Source organism: Cryptomeria japonica, chromosome 6 (genome assembly GCF_030272615.1).
Source record: "Cryptomeria japonica chromosome 6, Sugi_1.0, whole genome shotgun sequence".
Lineage (NCBI taxonomy): Eukaryota > Viridiplantae > Streptophyta > Pinopsida > Cupressales > Cupressaceae > Cryptomeria > Cryptomeria japonica.
This window is the reverse complement of record NC_081410.1, coordinates 555,770,053-555,786,187: the sequence shown is the minus strand read 5'-3', so window position 1 is coordinate 555,786,187 and position 16,135 is coordinate 555,770,053. Positions and strand designations below refer to the sequence as shown.

Sequence of the window (16,135 nt, the reverse complement as noted above, 5' to 3'; positions counted from 1 at the left end):
TTTGTTGTCATTGATGTTAAATAATGTGGTTCAGATATGTTCTAGTCTAGACATCTACTGTGTAGGATTCGACGTCTGTTGTGTGAATTCAATTAAGTATTTTACCAGAGGTTGTTAGGATTGGTTTTTATTGGTTGGATATAGACAGGTTATGTTGGCAGTTGTTCTATTTAATATTATCTTGTTTTTTATAGTGAGGACAATTGGAAGCTTTTGTATGGGCCAGGTGTTGCCTATTTTGATCCAAACTCTTTCAGTGCATGTGTTGGGATACATTCCTTGATTCAGTGATTCCGTGTGATATATTCTATTGGTTTGGTGTTGCTCGTGGGATGTTAGTTTAGGTCCGGTATATGTTCCACATTTTAAGTTTTGGTTTGGTTGTATATCTCAAGTCCAAAATAGGTGTACACGTTACAATATTTCTTTTGCTCGACTTGATGAGAATGTTTTGTTTTGATTTGGTATATATATGTGATGATTTGTTGAAAATGATACATATAGAGATATACATGTGAGATGCAAGTGAATTGGATTCGACAGTGAGTATGTGCGACTTGATGTAAGGATGTCGATGTGATTTGTGCTACTATGACAAATGGTATTATAGTGCACAAGTGTTAGTGGATGTAGAAGTAGTAATCCAGAAGATCTTGAGGTCTAGATATCTCAATAAGGTCAGAGATTGTGCTTTTAATAGTAACTATAATCAACATATGGAGATGCTTTTATTCATACAGTTATTTTCTTGAAAGTTGTAAATTTGTATCTTACCCTATTGCAGTTAGCTTCAGGTTTGCAAGTCTTCTTTTGTATCTTGCACCATGAGCAGTTAGCCTTGGTCTGCAAGATCGAAACAATGAGCTCTCTCTTTTGTAACCATTTATATATATAGTGGATTATATTGTGAGTTAACATTCATCATGGTTTTTCTTAGTTCAGGTTTTCCACATATAAAATATTGGTGTTCTTATGTAGATGGTTTATGATGAACTTGGTCAATGCTTTTGATGTGCATATCTGGAATTAATTGGTTAACATAAGTTTTGTAATCCGTTCAATTTTAATTTATGCCGATTCAGCCCCCCTCTTAGCATTTGGTGTGTGTTCAATAGGAGGTAGCCATGACATATCAAACACTTAAAAGCATTCCAAATTATATTACAAATTTTATTTATAAATGTATTGATTATGGCTACAATTATGGTGTAATAGGACTCAACCAAAGATCAATTTCTTTCCCCTCTCAAATCAGCTATTTATACAACAACAAATTCTTTGAGCACTAGAATGAAGACCTTTATTGTTAGTTTTGTGTGGATTACCATGATGGCTTTAGATCTCTACAATTCTCTTAAACAAATGTCAAAGACTTGGATTATGCATACACACCTAGTGAATGTTACTCTACATAGCTCATTAGATTTTGACCTCAAAACTAAAACTTTCTAGCTCAAGAGTAGCTATGCATAGAACACACTAGAAGTTGTTGAGACTTATCAAGGAATAGATAAAAATAGGCTAGGATTTCAAATTTTGTCATTTTCTTTGAAATGATGTTGCTATCTCCATTTAATTTGATTAGTTATGTAAAGACTCCAACCACTTGATCTAATTAGATTTTTCAATCTATTTTGAATTATAATAGGCTTATGCGAGTCCCATTGTTGATGTTAGTTTAATTGATTTGATTCCATTGATAGCCTTGTGACTAGTGAAAAAGAGGAGCATCTTTAGCTTTATCTTCACGCCTCTTGGGAAAACTATTAATAGTTTCAGTAGCCTTCTTCTATTAGTTTTAGTAGGTTTTCAATATAACTTATTGTTTAGTTATAGTCATTTTAGTTTTTCAAATACATAGAATTAGTTATCATAGATATATTTTGTGTTAAAGTTGCATCATATTTGTTCAATAGGGTTTTCTTTTTACGAGTCATTAATTGTCATGTCAAAATGTAAAAGTATCAAAAAAATCTAAAAAATAAAAAATTGTCCCAATGATTATAGGTACTAGAGGATAGAGGAACATAAGGTTGGAGGACATTTAACAACTTCTTGTTAGTTACTAGTGATCGTGTATACTTAGTTACAAGATCCTGTATACTTTTTACAAGATCGTGTATACTTTTTACAAGATCGTGTATATGGGTATTCAGTATATAGAAACATGCTTACTTCTTTAGATGGTATTTTACTTGGGCGTACAGTTTTTAAATAGATTTTTTTAATTTTTAAACATAAAATTTCTTGAGTTCATGATAATAGTTTGAAAATGTGAACGAATGCTTACTTGTTTAGATGGTATTTTACTTGGGTGTACAGTTTTTAAACAGATTTTTTAATTGTTAAAGACGTAAAATTTTTAGAGTTCATAATAATAGTTTGAAAATGTGAACTTTTTTCTTCGATCCAAATACTGAGGAAAAAAAAATAGTTTAATTTCCTAATTTTGTTTGACCTTGTTTAAAATTTTATGTACGAGGTTATCGCTGCAAATATCTTACAGCTGTTGTGTCTAATCTCGTTCACCCGCTTATGACTGTAAGTATAGGTATTACTGTGGTTAATTTTGTCATTGTGCAAGGGCTTACTTTCGGGCATTGTGATTTGAATATCTCCAATTCCTTAATTTACACATTTTCTAGATTCATTGCTTCTAAGGGGTTTTTTTTAGGTTAGTTTCAAAAATCGTTTTAATGAGGATAGGAAATTCTGTGTAGCTCAGGTTGGGATCTCAGCCCCACCTCGGATAGTCTTCAGAGAGTCTCAAGCCCTGTCCCAGCCCATGAATAATGTTGACTATGAGAGCCAGCTGCCCTCTGGCTCCTCTAATCGGGATTTACAGAGATTCATCCAAAGATTTTTTCAATGGAGAATCATGAGGATTTCTACACTGATTTTGCTCTCTGTGGTGGCTTCAGTGTCTGTTTTGTGTAGCAGTGCATTTGCCAGTACAGATTCGTCCATCAAGGCTTCGGGGTTAGGGTTGAAGATTGCAGAGTTTATGAGGAGATCTGGGTGGCCTGATGAGGTTATAGTGTTTATATTAGCTAGTCTTCCTGTACTGGAGCTGAGAGGGGCTATTCCTGTGGGGTATTGGATGCAGTTGCAGCCCTTCAAAATTTCCGTATTGGCTGTCTTGGGGTAAGCATGTTAATATCATTTTTGAACTTATGGTTAAAAATTTAAGTATTGACTTAATGTAATTTAGCATGTTAATCTAAGCTGTTATGTATTGTAGATATTTTTGTTAATCCCGAGTTCGATGCCTCTTTCTCTCATCTGGGTTCTGCACAGAATGAATTTTCAAATTTATGCCTCTTGAGTCTTGACAATAGCAGAACAAAAAATCAGATAAAATAAAGTTAGCGCGGCCTCCCCCATGCCTCTATAAAAAGAAGCAATACATAATAATATAATATATCCACACAAATTAGGAGGCTTTTATTATTTCCAAGGCTGGGTGATTCCTCCAGCAATTGCCTAAAATCATCAGGCCACCTGATCGCTCAGGTGTTCCTCCTGCCAGAATTTCTTTGCAGCTGAGGTTTGAATTCTCATATCTTACAAAACTGTGATAGCATTTTAGCCTTGAGCGAGGATCTGCTCAATTAAAATTTATGGGTCACGGAGCAAACTTGGTTAAAGATTTCATTTATTCTTTGTTTGGAAGATATTATGGAACCATAGAAGTCTTGGCAAATTTTTTTTTAATATTGAATTCTCAATTTTCCGTTAAAACTTAATATCTAAAATGTAACTTGTTTCAAGATTTTACATGTTCTATAAAAAAGTCTGATGTACTCCCAAAGGTAAAATTATTGTTATATCGAGTGAGGCAAATTTTATTTCCAATTGACAATCTCTTTTGGAAAATATTAAGAGATCAATTCTTTAACGTTAGATCTTCAATTTACCTTGTTTCTTTTATTCTCTTTCCTTTTAAAAAACTCAAATGAGAGAAGACGCCCAGCTATCAAGGTGCAGAACTGCATAAGTGGAATGGTGCAAATCCATTTCCAGATGTTTTGAGTAAATCTCTGCTGTATTATAAGGTGCTTTTTTGTACCCCAGAAGTTCATTACATAACCCCACGAACTGGCAGGCCACAAAAATATTTTTAATTAAATGGGACATAGCAATTCTCACATCCATAGACTAGTGAGGTACAAAAGTGCACAGCATGGAATAGTGTACTTTGTTCTCCATTTGAAGTAAATAGGCGCTCTTTCATATAATGCAGGTTTCTTCTCTAGTTGGAGTAAACGGGTGCTACTTCATTTGATGCATTTTTAGTTCTTGCACCTTGCTAAATAGCGGAAACACTGATTTTTTGTGAACCCTCAGTATTGAAATGGTGTGTAAATGTCTTTACAAAATAATATGCAACAATTTATTTTCAGATTTCATGCATAAATATGTCACATTCCTGTGTATCCCTTTTGAATAGGCACTAAACATATGAAATATTAATAAAAATAAAATATTCAAGGAAGTGATGGGTAAACAGGGAAAGGACGAGTCAAGTGACCTCCTTCAACTTCTATTAATTAAGCATGGGTACTTGGGTATGCATTATGGTTTATCCCTCTACATCTTTCACTTCCCTGAGTACATTCGGAAAGGGTGGCAGAATGGGAGTCCTGACAAAAGTATGGATATCCATCAAGCTTGCGAATGGAGGAGAAACCACAAAAATGTTGTCTCCTGGAATGGACAGACATACAGGAAATGAATGAAAATGTCGAAGGACGGAGAGAAAAGAAAAAGAAAACAATTTGACAGCTTTTATCATTGACATCTTTGCCTATGATGAAAGGGGAGCCAGCTCTGCATAAGCTCTTGAAGGGGATAGGTAGATGTTTGATGGGGAAAAAGACAGGAACATCCGTCAAGAGCAGTAAGAGAGAGGAATTTTGCTGAATGTTGTACTTGCAACTGCTCTGGTACACATATGCAAATTGTGCCAGCATAGACAAAGCATGTGAACTACTTGACAGAATACCTGAAAGAAATGTGATGCTATGGAATGCAGTATACACACATATTATATTTGTTCAAAATTCTTTTGAAACTATTAAGCAAATGCAATCGATAGGTGTAGAGCCAAAATCTACAACCGGTGCTAGTGTTCTCCCTGCCAGTGCAAAATGGGAGCAGAAGAAGAAAGAACCAATTCCTTATTACTGAACCGCATCCTGCCGGCCTGCACACCACAATGAGAGCTTCTAAACAGGTCATGGACAACGATCAAAACATAATAGGATAGATGGGTGTGCTATTTTTGGAGAGGTATGCAGAAGTCGCAAGGAAGAAGAAAATGGCGAAGAGATTGGTCATGGGAAATAGATGAGAAACAAGAAACTGCAGAGGAAGGGCACGTTAGGAGAGATGGCATGAGGAAGCGAACAGAGGAAAAATTAGGGAGAGAAGAAAGGAGAAACCGTGCAAGAGACAGCATAAATGAAGATGAAATTCCTTGAGAAATGGGTTTCATGGATTGCAATGGCACATGATATTCATGAGATGAGTAAATTTAAAGGGCTTGAGAAAATGCAGTTGGCATATGCAAATTGGGTCCACAATTTTGATGCCATCCTTCCAACTGTGCTGAAATAAGAACATTGGAATTGGAAGAGATAGGAGAATTAAAGGCTTACATTGGAAATATTTTCAACACCGTTTCTAAGGATAAGTACTCTCCTCCACTATATTTCGTCTATAATAACCTTTGGTTCTGGATTATTCACTTCTATGACTGAAAAGGGTTTGAGAGGTATAGAGAGGAAAGTCACGTTTCTTAGTACAACAGTAATTGGGCAAACATGTTGGGATAACTCTAATTATAATGTTTTATGGGACACGTTCTTAGATATTTTAGAATGTTATTTTCTTTGCATCAGAATGTTGGTGTGATCTATGGGATTATCTTCCAATGTTGCAAGTTGATATAGAATTGATATGGTGCATTCTTTTCATATAAGGGACATATAAAGTTTAAGTGATATATTAATCATTTTGACATTGTAGCTCTTCAGGGAAACATGATAAGAGTTTTGTTGATTAACACAATTGTTGAGAAACCATACTATTGCCCTATTAAAGTGAACGATTATTATGGCATCTAGGTTATATTCTCATATAATATTATTAGTAAAGTAAATCAAGAGTTATAATATGGTGGAGAGGAACACGTTTATTGGGCTATTATAGTAATTGTCCATGATATCTTAGTACAAGTGAGTGGTAATGGCAATTGGATGTGTATATCAAGCATAAATTTTATTACATCGAGCAACCTAAGGGTATAGGTCGTTGCTCCAAAAATGCTACAATAACTTGTGATTTTGGTATTGATAATCTAGATTATGTAAATAAATGTTCTTTATATTGGAACATATGTAGGGATTGATCATGGCATGCTACTATAACTCAAAATGTAGGAGTAGAACAACACTTTAATATGGGTAGTTGTTTTGGCTGGTGGAATATATTGATTTCCTTTCTTTATAATCTAAGTTACTGATTCGGATATGGATACAGATACGAAATCTGGTACGGATTTGTGGATTCGACAATTTTTTTTAAACTTGGGTATGAGTACGGGTACGTTCGTACACACACACACATATTTTCAAACATCAAAATTATAAATATAATTATATAATTTATAAACTATCACTACCATTATTGATTATTACAATGATACAATCCATACAAATGTGACTTTCCACACATAAATCATAAATCATAAATCCATAATTGTCAATGCCAATAAATATTCATATATCGTAAATGTAATAACTAATAACTAATATCATATTCATAATTTGCAAAAAAGATAATATTCGAGTTTCAACTGATTCAAGTTTCAAATGTGAAAATGTCATGACACAATAAAAATTCAAATTACAAGCCATATATGGGATTTAAACTCCTTATTCATCTTCATCTGAAGCATCCAACCCAAGCCCAAGGTCACCAAGTGGTTCAAATTCAGCATTAATTGAACCACTATCAATTGGAATGCCACTCTCACTAGCCATGTCTCTCTCAAGTTCCATAGCTGCCTTGTCTATAGAGACTTGGGCAAGCTGTGCAACTGTAGCATCTAAATCAGCACACTTAGGGGTTAGATCCCAATTCCTTGTTGCACACGCACTATATTTAGGGTCCTGTTGTGACCTAATCACACATCACCCCATCTCAGATGGAGACCCCCTACTTTTTAGGCCCTCTTGGTCTTTTGTTTTGGTTTTTGGGGTCTTTTGGTGGCAGTCTCGTTAGTCCCTCTGCTTTGTAGGTGTTCGGGGGTCAAATTGATTAAGTTTGCTTTTCGTTTGAGTGATTTTGGTGAAGTCTAGGGCTCGTTTTGTTAGTTTTAGGGTTTTTGCCTTTAGTCCTGTTTTCTGTTAGGGTTTTGGAAAAATTGAGCATGGAACTTGAATTAGGACCCTTCGAGGAACCTCCTAGTAAAATTTGAGCGAAAACAGAGCAACTTTCTATTTTTAGAAAGTTCCTATTTTGTAAGGATTTTACTGCATCTCAGAATGTCTTCATTTTGCCAAAAATCAAACTTACTATTTTTAGTAATTTCTATTTTTAGTAAGTTTCTATTTATGGTAAGTCATCCTGTGTCCTGTTTTGGCATCTGACACTGACATTTTGGAAAGTTTGTTTTTGACAGGGCCATTCAGGCAAGCAATGAAGATTGAACATTCACGACTATTTCTAAATCTGGAAAGTCAAAAAGCAGATAGAGTGAGTCAAAAATGGCTAAGTATTGGCATCAAGTCCTGAAGTGGAAAGCTTAAAAATCATCCAAGCCTGGAAACCAACGTGAAAAATTTGACATCCAAGTGAAGGAATTTGGCATCAGGGAAGGAAGAAATGTTAAATTTCCTTCCACAGTGGAAATTTGTGCCCTATACTTAGGAAGGGCGCCAAAATGGACATTCCATGGAGAGTGTGGAAAGTTCAAAATTCCAAGCTAAGGTCAAAAATCTGCCCCAAGCCAAGGTAGGGTGTTGAACTCAAGTGGCTATGGAATTCATTGAAAATGATGAATTCCTCCTTCATGAAGAAATTGTGGCCATGCCAAGTTAAGAGCGCCAAAGTGGGGGTGGCGTGGAAGATAGCAAAATGAATGAATTCCTTGGACAACTCGAAATGCTGCCCTAGGAAGCAAGGGGGCGCCAAACTCAATATGCCTTGGAAAATGCTGAAGTTCATGAATTCCTTGCCCTAGCCAAGTTTGTGCCCTAGCACTATGGAGGGCGCCAAATGAAGGGAGTAAGGGAATGTTTGAAAAGGTTAAAAATCCATGCCTTGTGAAGAATAGCGCCCAGGTCCTCAAGGGGGTGCCAAAAGTAAGGAAGCAAGGAAAACATGGAAATCATGGAATTCCTTGACCAAAGAGAAATAGCGCCTAGGAATGATGATGGGCGCCAAAATCGGGATGTGTTGGAGAAATCAAAATGTGATGAATTCCTTGCTTAGATACATTCATCGCCCAACATGGTAGATAGAGCACTAAAATGGACATGTCATGGAAAACTCAAGGAAGTGTAAATTCCTTCACATGTGGAGAATAGCGCCCAGGGAAATCATGGGGTGCCAAAGTGAATGATGCATGGAGAAAGTTCAAAATTACATGGAATAAAAGGAATCAACGCGTTGGCCAAGGAAAGAATGCTGAAATGGCTAAGTCAGGGAAAATCAAGGAGATGAGGAGATTCTATGACAAAGTGAATTCCAAGTCCAGGAGGAAAATTGTCTAAGGCATGGTCAAGGAAGAATGAAAAGCAAAAATCCCCTCGGGAAAAATTTGAAAATTTCCATTTTTAGACACCAAATCTTATTAGAATTTGAAATTTTTTGCAGATTTGGATTCGTGAGAGAATTCTCTCTTTCGAAATTTTTTGCAGATTTGGATTCGTGAGAGAATTCTCTCTCTTGGACCCGGGGCCTAAATTTTAGGGAAATCCCTAAAAAATAGGAGATGGTGGAAAAGTGTGGAAAATTCCCTTCGAAGTAGGAAAAGTCAAGCCGAGATGATAAATCAGGTGAATCTTGAAGAATATTCTAATTTCCCTCTAAAATTTGAAAGAATGGAAAGTTGGTGAGTTGGCAAGGAATATCCTAAGTATGACGCATGACTTAGTGCATTAAGAGAAATTTCCAAATTTGAACTCAACAACAAGAAAGATTCCATGTGCATGGCAAGATAATTGGGAAAGTATGACGCATAATGAATGCAACTGCCAAAATTAATGCCTCCTAACTTAGCAGCACGATTTGAGAAATTCTATATAAGCATGGAAACACATTTCACTTCTCACGTACGAGTTTCAAGTAAGAAGAGTTGGAGAAGAAGTAAAAAAGTCATACTTAGTGGATTTTTCATCATTTTCAAGGAGCTTTTCAGGATGGCGGAATCAAGCAAGGTGGCTACCATCACCAAGCAGGTGCAGATAAAAGCGGAGATGAAGGGCTTTCTTCCAGTTTCCCAGATAAATTCCAGGTGGAAGGAGATCAGCGATACAAATTTGGGCACATTCAACTTGGCTGCCTTCAAGATCAGAATGTTTGGAACAACAGGACATAATCCATCCCCAACAGCTGTCAAGTTTGTCAAAAGTGGAATTATTGCGGCAGCTGGTTTTCCTCCTGCTATTCAACGCCCGGATTTGATTCTGGAATGTGCAAATCCGAAGAGGAAGACAATTTCAACATTAGATGGCAGACTACTGGCAACTTTGACTCTGGTGTTAATTTTGTGGATCAGAATTAAAATTTATCTTCTCCTATGTATTATCTATCACTGAATTGTTGTATAAATCTGATTGTCTTCTTTATGTTGCAGGAGAGGAGGAGCATTTTTATTTCAATGTCCATTCTCACACATTTCATTTGGTATATGTAGTGGCCTGGGTATGGTCAAGCGATGCCTTGACCAGCCATGTCTTTTGGACATGGCTGATCAAGACATCACTTGATCGTGCCCCCTCACGATAATAAATGTTTGAATGAGAGACTTCATTTATCTCTCATTCAATCATTTATCTTACCGAGGCTATCATGCATTAACACTCCCTCTTAGCTAGGTAAGATAAATGTAAAAGGTATTGGGAGCAATATTCATAAATTGTATGATGCTTATCTTGGGACCATAGTTTCAAGATGTGAATTGCCTCTGTCGGCGATTCTATTTACAAACTCTTGAGTCGATTGCCTCTGTTGATGATTCTATCCATAAGCTCTTGTGTGGATTGCCTCAGTCGGCGATTCTATCCACAAGCTCTTGTGTGGATTGCCTCAGTCGGCGATTCTATCCATGAGCTCTTACGTGGATTGCCTCAGTCGGCGATTCTATCCATGAGCTCTTACGTGGATTGCCTCAGTCGGCGATTCTATCCATGAGCTCTTACGTGGATTGCCTCAGTCGGCGATTCTATCCATGAGCTCGTGTAGATTGCCTCTGTCGGCGATTCTATCCACAAGCTTTTACGTGGATTGCCTCAGTCAACGATTCTATCCACAATCTTGAGTTATTGTAAGATCGTCACCTTCCAATAACCTCAAAAATACAAGTGGAAATCATTTGGAAGTCGTCATTTGCTTATGATTTACACAGGGCCCATAAAATTATTATTATTATTAATAATTATAATCAATATTTACAATTTTTACCTTAGAAGTGCTCAATCTTGATTAGTAAGCTCCCTCTCAATCACAAGGTATCTTGAGTTTCTTCTAGAGAACATGTTTTTCTGAACATACATCTAAATTTCTGACTTCAGCAAGGGACGCTTGTAGTTTAAGTTTGAGAGGACAAGTTCTTGCAATGTGGTCATATTCGAGACTTTCAAGGAGATATCAATCTGATCTCAATCGGATCTTCCTTCAGGCGGTTAGGCTTTATAGAAGGAAACCTGGCTCTGATACCATGTTAATTTTGTGGATCAGAATTAAAATTTATCTTCTATGTATTATCTATCACTGAATTGTTGTATAAATCTGATTGTCTTCTTTTATGTTGCAGGAGAGGAGGAGCATTTTTATTTCAATGTCCATTCTCACTCATTTCATTTGGTATATGTAGTGGGCTGGGTATGGTCAAGCGATGCCTTGACCGGCCATGTCTTTTGGACATGGCTGATCAAGACATCACTTGGTTGTGCCCCCTCACAATGATAAATGTTTGAATGAGAGACTTCATTTATCTCTCATTCAATCATTTATCTTACCGAGGCTATCATGCATTAACATCTGGAAGCAATCACCGAGGCTTTCGGAATTCCTTCACACTATTCCATGACATACAGGACCATTAGCGGAGCTCAAGCAATGATGATGCGGGTCTTGTTAGGTGTACGGATATAATCAACAAACAGTGGTTACTAAAGCCTAGGCCACATATCTCCAAAATGCCAAAGACTCTCACTATCTTCGAATTCAAACAAGAATATGTGGACTTGATAAAGATGCTGAGAAGTATAATGGGATGTTCACATACTGTGAATTTTGAAACATGGATGTTCTTCTACATCGGTGAGATCATGAATGCAAATGGGTTAGTAGATTGGGCTAGATTGATCAGCCATTTCTTGCACGAACAATTGAGGGATTTGAAAGAAAGGAAGTCCCAATCCTTCTTCATGAGCTCCTACATAATTTATATGCTTGCAAGAAGAGGAGGATTTGATGGTCTACCAACAAAAGGAATCATGGGTTGCGGATCAGCACAATTGAAAGTGCATAAGTGTTATCCTCAACTGCATCTTCACAATGTTAGTTCTTACAAGCTCGCGAACGACACCTTCACTATGTACCTGACAAGACTTATGTAGAAGGAATTGCACACAAGGGTGTCGCCACAAGCTAGGGCCTTGGTTCAGAAGTATGGAGCCACGTTCTTACAATTTCCAAAATTCACATATATCAGGACGCAAGGGTTCGCATTCCAATCATACAAGTTGCCAAGGTATCCATTTGACAAACTGGTACTGCTAGAACTCATGAGGCAGTTGACAACTTATGATCAAATGCAGAAAAGGAAGGAGTCTATTGAATTCCCAGTTGTCCTAGCTGATTTTGTGGAAGTGTGCCCAAGTTTGGAAGCGGTTGAGAAAGCAGCAGAGGAATTAGCATTCTATCGCCTGGCATATTATACATCTAGAGCTCAGTATGATCCTTATTGCCAAATTAGAAAGGTTGCTGGAGTGAAATTCATACACAAATTTCACTTAGAGGATTATTGGGTAAGTGCCAAGGATGACCTTGAAGTCCAGAAGAAAATGTATTACAGACTGCCCCTTGAAACCATCAAGGTAAGTGAAATTATCCAAGTGCCGAATCAAGTGAAAGAAGATTCGTACTTGACGCAACCTGAATTCGAGAAAGTGAAAGATCAGCCCATTCAACTGCCAAACTGGTCGGAGCCCAAAATTGATGATTTGGATACCCTGGCTAGACCTGTGTTGAAATTCACTAAACATTGGGCTGATCGGCAGATAAGGAAGTTGAAGGAAAGAAACGTTCACTTGACCTATCAATTGATGGGAAGTCTAGATTCCCATAGTGAAGCAACTGAAGGATCTTCACAGGCCCAAACAGAAGGAGAAGTCCGACTTGATAAAGGAAAAGTGCTCCAAACAGGCCAAGGACGGTAAGGAAGAAGAATGTTCACCAGGAAGTCCAAGAGGAAGTTCATCATGAAGCCCAAGAGGAAGTTCATCATGAAGCACAACAGGAAATCTATCAAGAAGTTCATCAGGAAGTTCAACAAGAAATGCAACAGGAAGAACCTCTGCAAAAGAGAGCAAGGGTAGAAAGGGTGTAGTCACCAACAAGTTCTTCCAGTGTACGAGAGGTAGAGATGTTCGCGCAGGAAAATCCAGCAGATCCATCTCTAGGCAATACTCCAGCATCGGATATACTCAGCATCAGTGTTTCACACAGACCCAATCAACCAAGAAGTCAAATCTTCCATTCCAGGAAGAAACTCGTCAGGATAGTTTCTTTGAAGCCATCCTTGGCGAAATGGAGGAAGAATCATAAGAGCAAGAGCAGATGGAAATCCATAGCCACTCCATTCCCGCTCCTGATTGGTTGATGGATAGACTAAGAAGGAAGCTGGAAAAGGAAATTGATCCAACTCGAGAATTAGAAAGAGCTGTTGAAAAGGATGGATCAACTGGCAGAAAAGAAGGCTCCTCGGAAATTTTCCAAGGTCGTGAGGGATGAATCTAGATCCCGGACCTTGCACATAGCTGAGCCTGCAGTATATAAGGACAAGAATGAAATAAGGCCAGAAGATTATGTTATCAGACAGGTTGATCTTGGTCATGCTTCCACGGGACAAGTAATTGGAGACTTTGAAGGATCTTCTTGAGCCATGAAAGAAAAGATGCAGAAAACAAAGGCAAAATGTAAGAGTCCGAGGGAAGAAAATAGAGCCTTATGCGAATACATTAGAAGTCTTAAGTGTCCGCTCAGGGAAGCAAGTTCCTCATTCATTACTCCTTCCCTCCCTAAGGAAGTTGTTAATGACACGGAGGTAATCAAAGCAATGGCACAAAGTTCCAGGGAATTGGTAGAGGATGTCTACACTCCAATAAGAAAATTCATTAAGGACTTGGCTCAACTTCATTCTAGGTTCATGGCCCTTCTGAACAGATTGGAGGTAACGAAAGGATTGTGGGAAGATGTTCACATATATCAGGACTTAACCATTCCGCGACTCAGGGCCCTAATGAAGATTCCGAAGCAAACACTGATTGATGGGAAAGTGATTCAGGAGAACGAGGTTTATGACTTTCCCCGGTGGTTCTGTGCAGTTTGCTCAGGAAAGAATACCTTTGACAAATTCAGTATGGAGTCTTTAACTTTGAAAGACTCAATCAGAAGGGTGCAAGAAGAAGTCATCAATGTAATTGAAGCGTTGTTTGCAAAGAAGCTCAACGAGGATGGAGTAACGGTGAACTCCCTGAAATCCTAGTTGCACGAGTTCTTCTTTGTAGGTGTTGGCGTTGGAAATAAGCCACACTCGGACCGACGATGGACTGGTCCAAGAGGGGCCAGTAGCTCAGTGGTAGAGCACTCCAGCAGCGTATGGAAGGTCCTAGGTTCGAGTCCTAGCTGGTCAATGTCTCAACATGGTATCAGAGCCAGGTCCAAGCTAGGAGCCCCAAGCACACGAGAGGTGTGGCTTAAGGGGGTGTGTTGGTGTTGGAAATAAGTCACACCCGGACCGACAATGGACCGGTCCAAGAGGGGCCAGTAGCTCAGTGGTAGAGCACTCCAACAGTGTATGGAAGGTCCTAGGTTCGAGTCCTAGCTGGTCCATGTCTCAACAGTAGGTTCATTCACTAAGGAACATTTTGCAAATGTTTCTTCATTTTCCAATACAATGAAGAAGACATAGGAATTCATGATGGAGTGGGAAAGTGTCTTTTCCAAGAGCGAGGAGGAAATTACCTTGATGGAGTTTGATATTGAAAGTGTGCCAAGTGTCTCCATCAGGGAGCTAGAAGCCGTCATCAGTAAATTCATTGCGTATGCAATTAATGAGTGGGATAATGGTCGTCCATTCCTGAACGAGAATCTTTTGACTGAGTAGTGGCGACGCATTTACTGCTGGAATATTTTTGACTGAGTAGTGGCGGCGCATTTACTGCTGGAATATTTTTGACCAAGTGGCGGCCCGGTCAATGCATGTTGAATGCATGGAGAATCTTTTTGCATGCAGCCGTCTTATTAATGGTTTTATGACAAATTCTCTACGCATGTAGCCATCGCATGAGGGAATGATGGACATTTATTTCTTGCATGGGAATATTTGTTATATTTTGGGCAAGTTTGATGTAATGGGTTGCATTTAATGCACAAACGGATGCCTTTTTTGGGCTTATTTGAATTAATTGTGTATGGGCATGATGGGTTTTAATTGCTGATTCCCACCTTGTTGCATCTTGAGTGGAGAATCTTTTAGGGTGAAACCTGTTGTGACGTTTTCACACATCGCCCCATTGCAAATGGGGACCCATGTTTTTTGCTTTTTAGGGTTTGTTTTCTAGGTCTTTTAGGGTTTTGTCAGTTAGCCTTTGCATTTTGAGTGTCGCCCAGGTGATCACATGGATAAGCAAGTCCGGCTTGAGTGATGTCCTGATCTTGAAATTTGGCTAAGTCTGAAAGTCCTGATCCTGGAATTTGGCTAAGTCTGGAATGTCCTGATCCTGAATTTGACTAAGTCTGGAACCTGAAAAACCTCCAAAAACTAGATTTTGCAATATAACTCCTGGAGGCCTGAAACCACTCTCAAACATCCTGAAAGTATATATGGAATATAACTTAAAGTATAAGTCACTTATACTTAAATGTTATATTCCATTAAAATTGACCTGATAGAGAGTTCGAAAAGTCAAATTTCGCTCCTGACCTTCACTGAGGGTCCAGAGCAAAAAGCGCTCATGTCCCTCTCCAAGGGTCCAAGGCGAATCGCTCCTGTCCCTCACCAAGGGTCCAGAGCGAAAAGGCTTAGTGGAGTCATTCCTGACCTTGTTTGGACAAATTGAGACATCTAAGGCATGATGGAGGACAAAATGAACGTGATAGAGCATCCAGACTTGATTAAGGACGATGAAATGATGGAGTATTTGTCTAGAAAGGTAAATTCGCTCCTGTCCCTCACCAAGGGACCAGAGCGATTTTATTCATATACACATTTTTAGACCTTGTTTGGACTCCAACTTTTATTCATGGTGTGTAAAGAGATGATATTTTCCTCAGCGAAGGAAATTTGAAGTGAAAAGTAAAAAGATTTGGCCCTGAGAGCAAAAATCGCTCCTGCCCCTCACTGAAGGACCGGAGCTTGAATTCCAATTTCGCATTATCCTTGCAAGATTTAAGTGGTTTCCCGATTTGAGGAGGTCAAGGGAAGTATGTTTTGCCCGTTGAATATAACTTAAGTACGCCACAATGAAGAAAATCGGCCTAAGTAACAAAATCGCTCCTGTCCCTCTCCAAGGGACCAAGGTGATTGGCTAGGGCGCTCCTGTCCCTCTCCAAGGGACCAGAGCGATTTTCCCTCAAGGCAAGTTTTTGGCAAAAGGAAAGCAAGTTTCGCGTTTGA

At 38.4% G+C, this 16,135-nt stretch overlaps 1 protein-coding gene across 4 annotated transcripts in view; it reads left to right on the top strand.

Annotated features, from left to right (window-relative positions):
- The first annotated feature begins 2,102 nt into the window (after positions 1-2,102).
- The window catches only part of LOC131048182 (uncharacterized), a 50,317-nt gene continuing 36,284 nt past the window's right edge, over positions 2,103-16,135 (top strand). Inside the window, exons 1-2 of one of the 4 annotated variants that reach the window (XM_059207486.1) lie at positions 2,103-2,541; positions 2,726-3,144. In XM_059207486.1, coding sequence (XP_059063469.1) covers positions 2,536-2,541; positions 2,726-3,144 — 425 coding nt within the window. In that variant the 5' untranslated portion in view covers positions 2,103-2,535. Of the gene's footprint in view, positions 2,552-2,720; positions 3,145-16,135 lie in introns of all 4 variants that reach the window. The other 3 variants (XM_057982072.2, XM_057982071.2, XM_059207485.1) reach the window with 3 other exon arrangements.